Raw genomic sequence first — 18,635 nt, 5'->3', positions numbered from 1 at the left:
GGACAATGTCACCCAGAGAGTGGAGGCTACCAGCCCTCTCATTCCTTGTGCTGGTGCAGCTCCAAGCTGCAGCCTGTCCCCCACGCCCCACCCCCAACCCCACCCTCCTCCCTCCCCACAGTTACGGTGTGTCCATGCAGTGGAGGTTGGTGGGAGTGCCAGTAGGCTGGTTGGCTGCTGAAATCCATCGCCAAAGGTCGTGGTTGGCCTGCAACTTAAACAATCATCATTCTCTCCAGTTCTAAATGCTGACAGAATGGTGACACAACTGCCTGCATCCGGGCTCATATTTATGTGTCTTACACCTACGCCTTTGACATAGCTCCTCTGGAAGGGAGAAGTGGAGTGCTCTTTAATAGTAACGTCAGCTTTCCCCGGCCCACTTCGGTCCCCACACACAGGTCACTAGATGCTGTTGTAAATACAATGTATGGGTTCTTCACAGCATGTCGGTACCCTGTGCTGCCCTGATTACTTGTATACAGCGTCCACTGGGCCACGCCTTTTCACCTGCAAGTGGTGTCGTAAAATTGCCTCACAGAGTCATTTGCTATATATCAACACCCCCTTGCCTGCCATCTGACGTGACAGTCGGTCCCTTAACTAGTACCTTCCACCCACAGCTGTACTTATTCGTGCGCACCATTAGGTTATATCTTCAGTCTGTTGTTATTGTATTGTATGGTACTGTATGGAACCAGGAACCTAGAAACAATGGAGAGGCTTTGTCCCCACCATAGCCCTCAGTGGTTCACAATCCCACAACAGGCTACAGCAGTACACTCACCCCACCACCACCACCACCACCCCACACCGAACCCAGGGTTACTGTGCAGTTTGGCCCCCCAGTGGACCCCCCCCCCCCTCCTCCCCACGAATATTTCACACCAGATAAGTGTAACTCCCATGTTTGCATGGTAGAGTAATTAAGGTGTACACGTATGTGGAGAAAGTGTTTGCCAAGCAATCGCCGACATAGCGTAACTGAGGCAGAATAAGGGGAACTGGACTGCATTTGCCGAGGCAGATGGAAAACCGCCTTAAAAACCTTGCACAGACTAGCTGGCACACCAGACATCGACACTAATCTGCCGGGCAGATTTGTGCCAGGGACCGACATGCTTTTCCTCCCAGAAAGCAGTGCGTTGGACCACACTGCTAACTGGGCAGGCTTATTGTGTTGTAGTTTATTGATCTGAGAAATCACAACACTGTACTATGTCATGCATGATATTGAACAGGTCAAAGATAGATTTTTACTAGTGAATTGAGGCCTTTATTGTGCATACATACTCCAGCTGCATAATTGCCTTAAAGCAAAAATGGAAGTGAACACTTATTGTAAACTTCCCTCTTCAGTTCATTTCATACTCGTTCACACATCATGTTCCATGTGTGCTCTCATGAAGGAGAGCCTTCAGTAATCCAGAACAAACAAAGTTAAATATTAATAGGTAGAAGCAATCACTGCAGACTATGTAAATTATGACAAATGCTAAACTAATCATACTGATACATGAGAGAATTACTTCTAAATTACTTGATGCACATTTATGGACATTAGAAGAAAAATAGGTACTTTGAAAATAAAAAGTCATTGCTACTTTATACTACTCGGCTGCTGTTTGTATCCAATAGTTCAAGCAAAGCATATATGTAACTTTACACAGACTACTATAGCTGCCTATATGTGAAAAAAGAATCAAGTTTAGTTTGATGCAAACATTACAGATGATCTGAATTTTCATTTATGGGTGTGGATATTCAGATAAGTTATGAAAGTACTGGCTAACCACATATTCTTTCCTTTGTTTTTGAATACCTATTTATTTTCTGTTTTCAACATAATGTCTGTCAGTAGTGTGTTATAGAGTTTTGTATGAGAATACACGATGTTTAAAAATGATTCATTGGGTTTAGATAAATATATTTCACAAAGTATTATGTACAAAATAGTGAATGCTACATTCTATGGAAAATGCATTTTCAAGTTTCTTACAGATAATTACAAATGTTGTATTTGTTCTCCTCATGTTTCATGACAAACATCTTGTGGTAGCCAAGTTTGATTCATACACATTTGAGCACGTCCCTGTCAATATTGGCCAGCACAGCACTGATGATATCATGGAGATCAGTCAGTGTTGTCAGAAAAGGTGGTATATAAACTGTGGTGTATGCAAAGCTGCCCCCATGTATTTCAGCCACCACACTTACATGTATGTTTCACAGACCAGGTATGGCTTCTGCCTCATCTGTGAGGTTGTTCATAAACAGACATAGAGGTACTGTGTAGTCAAGCCTCTTGCAAGAGCCACAACGTACGAAGGCATGCAAGTTGTATGCAGCACTGAGATTGTAAGAATCTCCTTACATCCTAGTGGTCAAATGTTCTCATGACACTGCAGATATATCCTTCCACCAAAGCAACTTAAGTTAGTGCTGCACCTCTGGAGACAGTCGCATTCCAGGCTATGATGAATCAAGAACCACTCCAATCTATGTGACAGACCCTGCTCGGCACAGCCACTGTGGCTCCCACTGCTCACCAAATTGTTGTGCTGCCTTTGCCATGTGCCACATTGGCCACTGCACTTCCAACAGCTGCACCTGAGGGAAATACTTTGCTGCTGTTACAGTAGCTGCCTACGAACTCCTCACTTCGTAGAACCATATAGTTCTCTCTTCTCTGCTCCTTGAGGCATTGTCCAGGATAGACATTGCTCTTTTATCAAATTGTTAAGACATTCACTCTCAGACATGTACTTAGTTTAACTCCTGTAATAATCACTTACTTCAAGGAGTGCATTTCACTATTTCCAGCCACACCATTGAGCAAAGGATAGAATGTTGGTGATGGGGGAAAATGTGTAATATTTTTCAGTGCTCTTCTTGCCCGTCATATTACATTGGCAATGAGGCAAAATAGTTTCATGTCTCTGTCTTCTTCAAGTGTGTTTTAGTGATTCTTGCTGTTTATTAGTCTGTTTTTCTGGAGCAGGCTTTTCATTTTCCAAGTTTATGTGATTAGCTTTGAAACCAGTGATTGTTGCTGCTGTTCTTGTTTGTTCTGGGGGCAACATCTTCTTGCTTCTTGTGTTGTTATAGTCTATAGGCAGTGGTGTTCATAGCATTCTACAGTTTGTACAGTGGAGGAAGTTTCTCAGTCCATGCATGTCCCTGAAACAAGTTTCTTAGCAGTTGTCTTCTGTGTGTAGTTCAGGTGGTCTGTTCATGTGTTGTACAGGTGTGAATTCTCTTCAATAATGCTGTTGGTCTGAGTTGTGGCGTGTGGCATGCAAGTTGCGATGCACAACGCTGTGATAATGGGAGCCTACTTATGTCCACGCGGGCACTTTTCCTTGTGGCACCATGGGTGTATCCTTCCACTGCCATTACTTAGGTCAGCACTCCAGCTCTGGAGACAGTCATATTCTGGGCTGTTGATGGATCAAGAAGTGCTCCAAGTCTCCACAACAGCCCCCGCCTGCCACAATGCTGTGACTCTCATTGCCCGCCAAGTTGTCGTGCTGCCTTCAGTATATGCCACCTCCACCACTGTGCTTTTAACACCACCTCTGAGGGCACCACTTCGCTGTGGTTGCCAGTGGTTGTGTATGAGCCCCTTGCCTTGTAGGATTATATAGTTCCCTCTTCCCCACTCCCTGAGACATTGTCCAGGATAGACTATTTTCTCTTATCTAGTCATTAAAGTATTCCCTTTCTGAAGGGTACTGTGTTTAGTTCCTGTAATAAACATTCATTATTTCAAATAGAGCATTTCACTATGCCCAGCCATACCACTCAGCAAAAGACAGAACATAAACACATAATCACTGTCTTTCACATGGTGGCACCCATTGCTGTACCATGGATTTGTTTGTAGGTAATGCCTTCAAATAAGAAGTAACCATTGATGATGGTATAGTTGGTCGTGGTGACCGGGAAGGGGGTTGTAGGTTTGGAGTGAGTTGGGCATTGGGAAAGGCAGTGTTCATTAGCAGCAAAACAATGGACATTGGGGATGTTGCTGTAGAGGAAGATGGCACCAATAGTGATAAGCAGGATGTTGGGTGGTAAAGGAATAAGAACTGTGTGGAGCCAGCATGCCAAATGTTTGGTACCTTTGGTATAGCAGTGTAGGTTACAAGCAATGAACTTAAGGTGTTGGTCCACAAGGGCAAGAATTCTCTCTGTGGGACCCAGTGACCAGCCACAATGGGGTGAGATTTAAGTGAGAGGTTGTGAGGATTTCAGGAGGGACTGGAGATCCTGATGGATTTCTGGAATGAGATCAATGTGGCAGGGCTTGTAGGTAGACATATCTGACATCTGGTGGAGGCCCTTGTCCCTTTGCCAAGTAAGTCTAGCAGCTTGTGAGAAAAGTGTTGAAGCCCTTGTTGAAAGGTAAGATTACAAGTTTAGGGTCAGTTTTTAGGTGTAGGATTGCTGTTTTTACTATGAGTGTGAGGCTGGTTTCTACATTGAGGTATTTGGGGAATGATGGTACGAGGTTAGGAAATTTTGGAAAGGTATCAGGGCAGTTGTGTGGCAGCGGGGTTGAATCACAGTTAGATGGAGGGGTGCATTGAGTCAGGCAGGATTTAATATCGGTTTTGGACTGAGTCTGATTGGTAGGGTCGGTCACAAGAAAGTGTTTCTACTGTAGGGATTGGGAGAAGGAGAGGTGTAAAAATACCTGAAACGCAGTCTCATCAAACATGTGGAGAAGTGTGAACACCAAATTGACAACTCCGCCAACATTGTACATCACCTCAGTCAATGGTGGCTCCAGGAAACAGATATTATGGTGAGTTTTGATGTAGTCTCCCTCTTTAAGAGAGCTCCAGTTTCTGATTATTTGGAACTCATTGCAGAAAGGTTCAGTGATAGTTTCTCAGAAATTTTTAGGCATGTCGTGACATCAACTTATTTCCTGTTTGATGGAAAATATTATGAACAAACCAATGTTGTGGCAATGAGTAGTTCGTTATCACCTGTCATGGTAAACCTCTACATGGAACATGTTGAAACAAAAGCATTGAAATCCACTAAGTTGAGACCCACATGTTTCTGTCGGTACATGTATGATGCACTTTTGGTGTGTCCATACACAGTGGCAAACATTCAAGAGCTCCTGGAACATTTAAACTATATCCATCACAGTGTAGAAGTCATGATGGAGCTTGGAAAAGAGGGCTGACTACCTTTCCTTGGCATGTTAGTTAAGAGAAGACTGGATGAGTCCCAGGATCACAATGTGTATAGAGAACCTATACACATTGATCTCTATCTTCACTCCTTGAGCTATCACCATCCATCGAAAGGAATTCAGCGCTAAAGACTCTGGTCCATATAGCTCAAACACTTTCACACAGGGAGAATCTTGCTGGAGAATTATGACACCTATAACTGATGTTCTGAACAAATCAGTAGTCAGAACGTCATATGAAATGGGCAATGCAGTGAAAATCAAGAATGCCTGTGAAACAGGTTGGAACTGATACCAAGGGAGAGAAACCAAAAATTGCTCATCTGACTTATGCTGACTCAATATCTGGGAAGATCAATAGACTCCTATGAAAACATCCAGTGTACTTTTCTCCCTTCATCGAAGATAAAAAGTATCCTGTGTAATGTTGAAAGTGACCTAGGTCTCCAAAAGTAAGATGTGTTTCACATTACATGCAAATGCGGCGTGTTTTATACATTGGGAAGACTATCGTAATAGTCAGAGGGAGAGGTGAAGAACATCAGTAACACACTGAACTAAAACAAACCAGCAAATCTGCTGTCGCTGAGCACTGTCTCACATATAATCATGAAATGAAACACGATAAGACCAGTATTGTGGTGCAGATTCCGAGATTCTTGGACAGCATAATTGAGGAGTCTATCAAAATAAAGATGTCAGAAAACCTAATAAACAGGGATGGAGGTTTCAATTTAAATAATGCTTGGGACCTGGCACTCAATTTATTAAAATCTCACAGACCATCACATCCATTAGAGTGGAAAAATGCTGAGGGAATTTGCATTTCATCAAGTATCAGTGTGTACTCTGTAAACCAAAAGAACATCAAACTGGACATAGGGAATCAAAGTTGGCTATAAATAGCAGAGTGAAACCAACAATAGCTCAGTCTGGTTGCAGGCAGCAACACATAACAGCAAAACACACAGTACCTGAAGAAGAAGGCTGGGTCGGATGTGAAAATATTGTGCAGAAAATGGCAACAGCTACTGAGAAAACATGAGAGAAAAGGTCGTCAACAAGCACAGCATGACTGAATTTGGGAATGGGCAAATTGTAAGGTCTTTGAAAAGGACTGATACTTCTGTGGTGCTGAGGCATTTAGAGGACAGGTTAATGACCATTTTCCAGGCCTGTTTAGCTCTGGATATTGTAGGGCAGTGGGAAGCAGTTCCTCAGGGTATGGTAGATGTAATACATCTGCAAGCAGTATTTGGCAATATGAGGTTTGATGGAGGCTCTTATAGTAATGGTACATCAAACCTCCCATGCATTCCCTCTTAGCTCCCAAACCCTGCCCTACTGACATACTACTTTTACCACACTCTGAGAAACTCCCCATCACCACCCTACAGAACCCAGACCTAAATAAGCCCACAAAGTATTCATAAACCTGCCCTCTAAAAGTCTCAGTCCCTCAAAGTACCAGTCCTTTTCAAAGGCCTTACCATTTGCCCTGCTCCCATATTCAATCATGCTGTGCTTATTAAAGTCTCTTCTTCTTCTCCCAGTCCCTAAAGTGCAAACACATTTTCGCCACCAAACCTGTCAATCAGACACTATCCAAAACCAATATTAAATCTTGTCTAACTTAACGTACTCCTCCATCTAATCATTATCCACCCCCGTTGCCCCAAAACTGTCTCCTGTTAACTTTCCAGAATTTCTTAACCTTAAACCTTGCCTATTATTCCTCAGGTCCCTCAATATGGAAACCAATCTCACATCCACAGAAATAACTGCAATCCAACACTTAAAAACTGATCCTGACCTTGTAATCCTACCTGTCGACAAAGACTCCAACACTGTGGTTATGAGCTGCAAGAATTACTTGGCAAAGGGACTTCACCAGCTGTCAGATACATCCACCAATAAGCACTGCCACAGTGACCCAATTCCAGAAACCCATCAGGATCTTCAGTCCCTCCTGAAATTCTTACATCCATCCCAGAACCTCTCTCCTAGATCTAAGCTTATTACCTCTAACCTATCCTACTGTATAAAAGACACTAACCATTTCCTCTATGAACTCCCCACAGTTCTTGTTCCTTTACTGCCTGGTGCCCTGCTTGTCACTGTTGAAGTGGCTCCCTCTTCTGCAATATCCCCAATGCCCATGGTCTTGCTGATCTTGAACACTGCCTTTTCCAATGCCCAGCTGACTTCAAACCTACAACCTCTTTTCTGATCACCATGATTAACTATATTCATACCCAGGATTACTTCTCCTTTGAAGGCATCACCTATAGACAAATCCATTGAATAGCAATGGGCACCACCATGGTACCATCCTATGCTAATCTACTCATGGGCTACCTAGAAGAATCCTTCCTAACCACCCAGAATCCCAGATCCCACACCCGGTGCTGATTCACAGATGACATCTTCATGATATGGACTGATGGTGTGGACACTTTATCCACATTCCTCCAGTACCTCAACACTTTCTACAGCATTCATTTCATGTGGTCCTTTTTAGCCTCATAAGACATATTCCTCTATACTGATGTCCACCTTAAAGGTAACTGGATCACTACTTGCGTCTATCAACCACCAACAATAACTCCACTTCGACAGTGCCAACCATGGGTCTCACTGTGGCCTTCATTTGCACTTTCCACTTGCCCAGAAACAGATCACCAGTACCTTGTCTCCCCAATCACCAACCATCCCCTACATATCCACTGCCTTGCTACAGAGGTGTGCTTCTCTCATATCTCAGTACATCCAATGACTAGAGCAACTGAACCACATTCTCTGCTAGGGTTTTAGCTATCTCTTATTGTACCCTGAAGTGAGAAATATCTTCCCCACTATCCTCCTGATCCTACATCACCCAGAATGGTATTCTGCTACCTATCCACACTGTGCAATATCCATGCCTGAACTTATTCTACACCTGCTCTCAACCCCTTGCCCCAGTTTCATATCCGTGCAAGACCTAGATGCAAGACCTGTGCCATACATACATCCTCTCAATGTCACCTACTCCAGTTGTGTCACAGGCATCTCCTGCCCCCTCAAAGGCAGGTTACCTATGAAAGCAACCATGTGATCTATTAACTTAGCTGCAGCCACTGAGCTGCATTGCTTCATTCTACGACTGCATGAAAACTAACAAGCTCTCTGTTCACATGAATAACCACTACCAAACTGGACGACCCAGTTGCTGAAAATGTCACATAACATGATGTGCTTTACTTCAGTAACTGCTTCACAGCATGTGCCATCTGGAATCCTCCTACCAACACCTGTTTTTTTAGAACTGCACAGATGGGAACCCTCCATGCTAGATATCCTTTATTCCCATAACCCCCCTGACCTTGATTGTCACTAATTCCTTTGGTCCATCTGCTTATCCCTTTCCCTGCTCCCACTTCATCTTTACAGTGCCTTCTTTCCCATCAGCACATATGTGTAGTTCTTTCCCCTTCCCTTCTTCTCTCCTTTCCACTTTACCCTGCTGTCCCACTCCCCTTCCTCCCCAGCACAGCCTCCTGATGCTGTGCCTAATAGCCCACTATCCTGTCCCTGGCACATTCCCACAGGAAGCACTAGCATCTACCAATACCCGTACCCTGTTATCCCTCACCGTCCCTGCACCTCTCCTTTTCTGTACCTCCACTACCCATTCCAGCAAAGATCACTGCTCATCACAGTTGGGCCTTTGTACCTAGAGAGAGAGAGAGAGAGAGAGAGAGAGAGAGAGAGAGAGAGAGAGAGAAAGAGAGAGAGAGAGAGAGAGAGAGAGTGTGTGTGTGTGTGTGTGTGTGTGTGTGTGTGTGTGTTTTGTCTATGTCTGATGAAAGGCTTAACCCAATTGCCGAATAATATCTAGCAGTTTTTTCATCATGTCTGTGTGTCACTTGCTGCTTTTTCTATTTGGTGAGTAGTAATCTATCCTTTTCATAATGTTGTAAATGTCATGAGATAGGTTCTCATACTATATTTATGAGGCATTTCTGCATGCTGGTTAGAAAATTCAAAGAAGTACACACTGTAATATTGAAATTCATTTCATTTCGTAAATAAGTGTATTATATATCTGACAGTTTTGAACTGCTTGAACTAGAAAAAAAGTTTAGGTGAAACATAAGCTAGCCATTTATGGACACGTAACCTGTAGGTACAAACTGTACAGCCTGCTGTTCAACTACTAGAACCTGTGTGTGGTTAATACAATGGATCCAGACTACACAAAAACTCCCTCGAACAATTAACGTTAGCTACATTGATTGCAGCCCTGGAAGATAGCTAGTTCGATCATTCCAAGCTTGTAGTTCAAAACAACTTAACACGCAGAGAACAAACATCAGAGTTATCTCATATCTATACATGAACTAACTACATGCATGCAAGATATAAAAAATAAAAAGTAATCAAAGAATAACAAAACCAATACAGCAACTCTGTTGTCTGGCACAAAATGCTTGATAGCACAGTTTTGTGTAAACATACGCAGTCAGCATGCATGCATGACATGACACAACACAATTTGATTGCACAATGTTACCATATCAGCCCCAATGGTGGAAGCGGAACATTATTCCAAATTGTGGGCTAGAAAGTGGACATGACAACTGGATCTTGAGGTATGTGTCTGCTGGTGTAATCTGCACCAGTGGCTGTGAAGGTAGTAGTGAGGTGGTTGTTGGGTGAGGCCGTAGTCTCGGAAGCTCTGGCATTGTTGCTTCTTGGAAGATGTAAGCCGATTTAACACTATCTGTAGAAACAGTGGCCGCCTTTCTGTTAATCGAAATGTCAATTGTCTTGTCTCCACTTGCAACTACACAGTAGAGTCCTGACTATGGCGGCTGCAATGACTGTTTGATGCCTTATGTGCCTACTGTGATGTGTGAAAAGGTTTTCAACTCTTGATGCATGAAGGTGGTAGCTATAACATGTCTCTGTGGCTGGGGTGGGTAGATTCGAGCCACGTGCTCTCGCAGTCGGCATAGGAATTCTGGTTGATCACCCCTTGATTGTGAGAGAGCATTTGTGTCAACAAATTCTCCTGGGAGCCTCAACATCTCACTGTACACAATTTCACTGAAGAAGCATCTATGTCTGGTCTGAAAGTGTTTCCGAGACTGAGTATTATCTTGGGAAGGACTTTGGTCCACTCAGTGTCGTGGCACATTAGTGCTGCTGTAAATGAGCGGTACCATCTCTTGATCATCCCAGTACTGGAGAGGTGATAGCCCACATGAGTTGTCTGAATAGTTCGAATTCAAATTGTCATCCTCTGTTTGGCATGACATGTAAAGTACAGCCAAAATGCTACAACCAATACTACACAAAACTGAAAGCCAGATTTTCTGCTGTAATGTTGTCCACTGATGCAGCTTCCAGCCAGCGGATGTAACAATCTGCCATCATAATTATGTAATGTTAGCTGTCAGATGATGGGAATGGACTGATAATATCAAAGTGGACGTGATTGAAATGGGCCATCGTTATTGGAAAGTTCTGTGTTAGTGCTTGCATGTGGCAGTGTATCTTGCCGCATTGGCACTTAAGACAACACCTTGCTCATTCACGGCAGTCTTTCTATACATCTGGCCACACACAACAATTCATCACTAGGCAGGTCGTCGATCAAATACCAGGGTGTCACAGGTCATGTAGCGTATCGAAGACATCCCTTCTGAAGGCATTAGGTAGCAATGGCCATGGTTTTGATGTGGGCATGACTCAATACAGCCTGACATCACTCCCTGGAATCTGGATAAGTTGGAGATCCAACGATAATGTTCCTGCTGATAAAAGTCCCTGTAGCTCTTGATCTGATTGTTGAGCAGTGATACGTTTGGTGTAATTGATTGTGCCAGTAATTCTTCTGAATCTGAGTTAAACAAGTGGCCATCACAATATCGATACTGGAGATGTGCTGGATGTCCATGTTGAATTGTGAGATGAACATTAGCTAATTGTGTTGCTTCGGTGAACAGTTTTCACTATTCTGGTGAAAGGCATTTAGTTAGCGGTTTGTAATTGGTGTGGATAAGAAAGTCTTTAGCTTCCAAGCCTAAAGTATTTGATGGACTTATAAATGGCCAGAAGTTCTCTGTCATAGGTGCTCCACAGCTTTTTTGAGGATGATAGTTTGTGCAAGAAAAATGCATGTGGTTGCCATGTGTCACTACATTGTTGTTGCAACGCTGTGCTCATCACCTTCTGGCTAGTATAAAGTACTAGTGCAAGAGGTGCAGTAGGCTCAGAGTGCACCAATAGTGCACCATCTGTGAAGCTCTTTTTGACTGCTTCAAATGCCACACACATACTAACAGTCTCTGCTATAGGCAAGTTACCCTTGTTCTTTGGGCAGCTGATTAATGCTGCAATTACTGGCTCCTGTAACTCGGCAGAGTGTGGCAAGTGATGTCAATAAAAATTTAACATACTGAGGAATCAATGCAATTCTGTGGCCATATTTGGGTGTGAAATCCTTAAGATGGCTCACTTTCTCTTACAGTAGTAGCAATCCTGTTGCTGTTACCCTGTGCTATAGGAAACCCACCTGGGGCTGGCCAAAGACACATTTAGCACTATTTAGGATGATTCCATGGTGTTCCAACTGCTTGAACATTCCCGTTCAATACTGCCAAGGTTGCTCTGCTAAAATATCATCCAGGTAAGCAAAAGAAAAAGTTAGACTGTGTAGCATGGAGACAGTGAGGTGTTGCCACACTTGAGCAGTGTTCCTGAGTTCAAAAGTTATAAATTTGCTTTCAAACAGGCCAAAAGTAGTGATGATTGGTGTCTTGGGAAAGTCTTGTTCAGCTAGATGGATCTGTGTGTATGCTTTTGCACAATCGAGGATGGTAAAAATAACTGCACGACTCAATGATAATTATAGTCACATAACAACAGCACTGGATATCTGTCAGGTATTGTTCTGGCATTCAGGGCTCTGTAGTCACCACAAAGCCGCTATGCACCACCCTTTTTCAGGATCAAATGTAGCAGTGAGGACCGGGGACTGTTGGAGGTCTACATTACACTTCACGAATCATACTGTCAAACTCTGTTTTCACAATTTTGAGATGATCTGGAGCCAAATGTCATGGTCTGCAAGGTGGGTGGGGGGCTGTCAGTTGTCTCTATGTAGTGGACAGTGTTGTGCCTTTCCTCCTTAAGTGCTCCATGGGATTGTGGAAGAGCCAGAAGTCCGTGCAGCAGCCCCATGTCCTCACTGTCTGCCACTCGAATTACTTTGGCAGTATGAACAGCTCCATCCCACCAAAACCTGGATCCTGTTAAGCCTGTGGTGTTGTCGAGTAGGCGTGAGTTCTTCTTGTCTGGCAATAGATTGCAATGGGTGAGGAAGTCCTTTCTGATAGTAGGTTCAGCAGTGACTGCAGTGGAAAAACCCATGCAAAGTTTCACAATAAATTAGGTCTAGTTCCAAGTGCAATGTGCCATACATTGTTTGCAGTGGTCAGAGAGAATAATGTGGTTGGTCACTTCCTGTGCTACATACTCAGTGGGTAAACGGAAGAACTGGCTCCACTATCTATTAAATATTTCCAGGTGGATCACTGATCACTAGCAAACAGGTACAGAGACACTGATTGGCAGTTGGAAGAAGTGCCTGCTTCTGACCGCCACTGCCATTTGGATAAATGCGGTTTTTTTTGTGGTGGTGGTGGTGGGGGGGGATTTTGCATCTGCAAATTTGCTCCCCGAATTTCTAGTGATACCAGATGATACCTTCCTGCTCAGGCTCAGCTGTGGAAGAAGTCATTGATGATCTGCTGCACGAGCATTGGCAGTATCAATTCTGGCTTCTGTCTTTCCTTGGGTTGCTTCACGACAACAATTCGCTGATCTATTGCCTCAGTTAATCTACCTTTGCCACCAAGGCATCATAATCTGTGTGTGAAACAGTCGGCGTCATAATAGCGCCCTGCACAGTGATTGCACTGACATGAGCCGGTGTCATCACGTCCTGGATTATATCTGCCAACTCTGCTACTACATCAAACTGTGATGCTACAGTTGCTTTGGCAGGTGATGGTAAATGATTGCTCCTTATTGTGTGCAGTAAGCTTTCCAGAATGGTTCCTATTTCTGTTTTGCTTCTTAGGTGCCACAAGTACTGTGAAGGCTTTCTGTTTCCAATATCTTCCTGAGTGAGAAACTGATGGATTCACTCTTCGTGCGATGCTGACACTCGCTGAATCAATACTGCTTGAAGTGGGTTGTAGGAGTTGGCCTTTGGTGGCGAGGTAACTATATCTTGCACTTCTGTGGCATACTGGTGATCTAATTGACACTCCCAGTGCAAACTCTGTAGTGTCCACTAAAATCCCAAAACAGAAAAAACTGGCTTTCACTTGCGCAAACCACAAAGCTGTATTGTATGGCCAGAAAGGTGGTAGTCTTACAGCCAGTTGTGACTTAGTGGAATTTGCGTTAAACATTTTTCAAATCTCTTCCATAAGTGCTTGTTAATTCAATGTACTATGCAGGTAAATTATGTTGGGGTCACCACCTTGTCAGTACAAGCTGTTGTTTGACCATTAGAACGTGCATCTACTTAATATGATGGAATCAGACTACAAAAAAATTCCCTCAAACAACTAACATTAGCTATATTTATTGCAGCCTCAGAAGATGGCAAAGAATATGTGGCTTGTTCAATCATTCTGATATATGTAACACAGTGCCTCTGGTATCTGGTGCAAAATGTTTGACAGCACGGTGTGTGTAAACATACACACGCGGAACGTGTGCCGCAACACTGCATGATTGCGCAATGGCGTCACAAACCTACTTCCTAAAACAAATCTTTGTAGAGGCGTTGCCCCAAGTTTCTTACACCAATTGTCTTCCTGTTCAAGTGTGCATCTATCCAAATTTCACAAACTAAATACTTGAAGGAGACAGACTTCCCATTGTTAGACTTTGATTTAAGAATGTTGAAGCTGTATTCTCTTTCATTAGTTTCATGACTGTTCATTTGATTTCAAAACTGTGATAAGAAATCATTACAAGGTATTGTCAAGTGTTACATGTCTGTTAATCCTTTACTCTCTGTTTCAGTTAGAGGTGAGAGAGAACCTGTAACTGCCCACAGGACATCACCCACAGTAGACTTGACAGAGCTGGGGAAACCACCACAGCAGAGACGTGGTATGATGCGAGGGAAAAGAGTGGTCGACATATCTGCCTTTTATTGTGCAGGTATGTTTATTTTTGGGGCTGACATAACTATCAAGGAAATGTGCTATTGCGAGAGAAGAGATGCATCAGAGCTCAGGTCAAAACTTTCATAGTGGGAAAATATTTGAGAAACAATTCCCATATTGAAACAGTAGTAGTGGCTTTGTAAAGACTGAGAGTTGTATTTGATGTCTTACACATTTCTTCTTTCTTCATTCTGTAATTAGCTTTCCTGATTTCTCTTTTGAGCCTTTATTGTATTTAGCAGTACTGTCTCAGCTTGTTTTTTACCTGCTCATTCAGTGGCTCTCATTCTTATTGTTACTTTTCTCATCTACTTTTCTGTCTGTCAAGAAAGTTTGTAACACTTGTAATTACATTTTATCTAGTGTCTCATGATCACAACAGCCTTTCATTTCTCTCAAAATTCCAAGCTCACTCTTTGTGTTTCAGCTAAGGCAGTATTGGTAGTCTCCTGAAAAGATAATTTTATGTTCACCAGTCACACCTCCATTTCTTATATGTTATGAGCACAGAAAATAAATGTACTTGTTTAGGAGAAAGCTTTTTGTATTGGGAAGTGTGTGGCTTATAAGTATGTTTCTGGAAGACAAAACAGAAGATAATTAGCATTAACTATAAAGCCAGATCATTTCTGAGGATGAATTTGAATATCTCAAGGTAGGAAAAATGTTGTTTGAACTTGTGGCATCCCCTGTGTTAAATATGACTTAAGGACTGAATTAAATTTGGACCATTTTGTGGGTATGATGCAGAAATATCTTTTAATTGACATACTGGTTATGATGTAAAATTCTTCCCAGTCTTCTGCCAAATCGCACTGACCACAAATCTGATGCCACATTAACATTCAGATCACCATTTGGTGATACTTACTTGACTGTAATTTCACTTTAAGTTGTTTTGTTTGTAACATCCAGTGGTTTCTGTTCTGAAATTAAGATTGTGATTGTCATTACCATGCCATGTTGATTACCAGCATCAACCATTCAGGGAGATATTCTGCACTGAGGTTAAAGCTGAAGTTCAAAGTGTCAACAGCAATCAACAAATTAGAAATTATCAGTTAATCTGTGTCTTACAGAATATGGTCTGATAGCTCACTGCAACAGAAGAAAGTAAAAGAAGCTGTGTAAGGGCTTTCCGTTTTTTGTTCCCCTCCCCACCACCCCACTTAAGCGTCTTACATTGTATTCATATTGGATACAGTAACAATTTAGTGACAATGGGTAAATGTAAAAAGTACAAACATAGATTAAGCTTTTGTGTTCTTCAGAATCCTGTCTGTTGAGTTCTTCATAATCTTGTCTTCTTTCATATATATCTCTACCTTAATAAAAACTACCAATTACAGTAAGTTTTTTCCTTGTACTATCCAAGGCTAACATATTCTGTTTAATAGCATGGCTGAAGAATCACCCTACACAAATTGTTCTAAAAATTATGTTGCAGCACCCAGGTAACATGTTGGTGAGGCAGCTTTATCTGATGTGAAGGCAGCTGTGTGTGAAAACATAGGCTATGTGAAGACATCCTCACATAATGGCTGTTTTAAGCACATAGCCAGGTTTGTACAATGTATGACCACTGCCAGCCATGAAGTTATATGCTGTCTGATGGTGTTATGGTTATAGGACACCATTATAAAAAGAAGCAAAGACAGATGGGCAATTGTTTTAGCAACAATACAGATTGCCGATGGGGATATGAACTGACATAAGTGACTTTGGTAAAGGACGTAATATGACTGGATAAATAAAAAAAATGTACATTCAGTGGTGATAGGGGAAGATCCATATTGAACGTAAGGAAATTTGCAAGCCTTTTGAAGCCATTGGGTCCTACTTGTGGCAGAAGGGTTGAAGAGAAAACAAGAGGGATGAAGAAATAGGACTGGCAAGGTTTAGGAAATTGGGGGGTTACGGAAAAGTTGCCCAGAACACTGGGTCAGGGGAGACTTACTGGACAAGATGAGAATAAAAGATTGATTGTTGGGGACTGCACAGACAAAGGACAGACTGTTGTGTTTCAGTATTTGGGAATGAAAATCTTAGAAATAACAAACCTGGTTGGATGTTCCAGTGATACTGTTGTGAGCCAGTGAGGGTAGAAGGTTGGCCTATTATGTAAAGTAGCAAATGTGACAGATCTGAAGATCGAGTAGCATGCCGATTTGCACACAAGTGTTTCACAGAACACTTTGCGCCTTGTTTAACACAGCACTCCACAGTGGACGACCCTGTGTGTTCACACATTGACCCATCGACACCATCGGTTACAATTTCAAAGGGCTCAGGCTCAGAGAGAAAGGACTTCAGTTCAACAGAAACATGTCACTTGATCAGAGAAATGACTTTTATTGTTATGTCAGGTTGATGGTCTTTTCCATATATTTGTCATACTTACTGCTCAAAACATGTACCTCACCACAGATGCCGGCCATTGGGGGGACATTCACCTGGGTCTCTATGGCACCTATCTTGGTAACTGAAGGCACCATGACATCAGTGGACTATGTGAACATTATTGTGAACTTCATCAGAAATAATTCTGAGGGAAAATCAATATATGAAACAGAATAATGGTCTTTATATTGATAAGAACTTGAACTGGAAATTACATGTTACAGATCTTCTTAAACATTTAAGTTATGCAGTTTTTGGATGAGGGGTAACTTAACATTTTGATGAAAATGGAAGAAGTTGACTTACTTTTCCTATTTTTATTCACTAATGAGTGTTGCTTTCATTTTCTTGGATAACTCGTCATTGAAGAATGTCTGTTGCATAGGAGCTTGTAATAAAGATAATATATGGTGTCCGCTCTAGTGACTCTTGTGGATAACTCTTATAGAGTTGATCAGACTAACACCATCAACAAAGCACATTTACTCCTGTATGAAATTCGTTGCCAACAAACAGTCACAATTCAAAAGCGACCTAGCATTCGTAAATGCAATTCTAGAAGGAGCAGCCAATAGCACTGTCTATTGCTCAGCCTTAGTGTGGCACAGAATAGTTATTCAGCCATAAAAATCTTTGACCAACTACTCCCTGATGCAGTAGAATGTAATAAATAATCAAATTAACTTTAACTTTAAATACAAACGGTTATCATGTCTACTTGAGAACTCATTCTATGGAGGAGCATGTTGCCATATTTTTCACAGGGAATGGGTATTTTAACCTTGAAACTGGCTTGTTTCACATCATACCAAGAGGTCACAATTATGATCCATGGAATGTGCAAATAACTTCACTAAAGTAAACTTCAGTGCCATTGTAGTCACTAAACAATGGCATGTGTCGCTTTGATTTGTTTACTTGCTTTACATATGAATGAAACCTCTTAGGCAGTAAACACTTCCGGGCTAAGTTGCCATGGTCGATCTGTAGAACTATTCTCCCTGACGTTTCGTTCTCAACTACGAAGAACATCTCCCGAGGTGAGTCGACGACTGGCTGCTAGGAGCTGGGGCCGCCGCTTATATGGAGATCGTAGAGGGCGCCACCGCACGTCACGTGGCGTCGATGTGTAGCTATCTCTGGCTATCGTCTGTTCTCTCAATTGCAGGCAATCGATTGTCATGTGATTGATGCAACGTCGACCGCCATATCTTGTCCAATTGTAATCCTTCTTCTTTACGATTAAAATTGTATTGATGTTTGTGGATTTCAATTGCCTCTCTATACATATGTGTATAATAATGTGACGTCCTCGCTAGCACGCTTGTCTCACCAAATTTTATTTCGTGATCTCCATCCTTAAAAACATGTTCCGCTACTGCCGATTTGTCGATATGTCCCAAGCGACAGTTTCTTTTGTGCTCCGCCAACCGTGTATTGATGCTTCTTTTTGTAGTTCCTATCTAAACCCTGCCACAACTACATGGAATTTTATATACCCCTGGGGTGGCTAGGGGGTGACGAGCATCTTTTGTTGATCTTATGCATTCACTAATTTTCTTAGTAGGTCTGAAAATAGTCTCAACCTGAAACTTGGCTAGTACTTTCCCAATGCGATCTGTGATGTTATGGATGAATGGAAGAAATACTTTTCCAGCTGATGGTTGTTGCTGTCGCCTATTTTTAGGCATTTTTCTACTTGGGTGAAGTGCTCGGTTAATCTCGTTTTTCGTATAACCATTTTTCGATCCCGTTGATGAAGCTCTCTCTCATATAGCCGATATGTT

General features: G+C 42.3%; 1 protein-coding gene across 2 annotated transcripts in view; it reads left to right on the top strand.

Moving 5' to 3' along the window:
• Positions 1 to 18,635, top strand: part of LOC124619645 — a 214,271-nt gene that overhangs the window by 101,449 nt on the left and 94,187 nt on the right. For both annotated transcript variants that reach the window (XM_047146173.1, XM_047146174.1), the window contains exon 5: positions 14,303 to 14,443. In XM_047146173.1, coding sequence (XP_047002129.1) covers positions 14,303 to 14,443 — 141 coding nt within the window. The remainder of the gene's footprint in view (positions 1 to 14,302; positions 14,444 to 18,635) is intronic.

This window comes from Schistocerca americana, chromosome 6 (assembly GCF_021461395.2).
Source record: "Schistocerca americana isolate TAMUIC-IGC-003095 chromosome 6, iqSchAmer2.1, whole genome shotgun sequence".
In the NCBI taxonomy this organism is placed as follows: Eukaryota; Metazoa; Arthropoda; class Insecta; order Orthoptera; family Acrididae; genus Schistocerca; species Schistocerca americana.
This window is presented reverse-complemented; position numbering and strand designations above follow the sequence as displayed.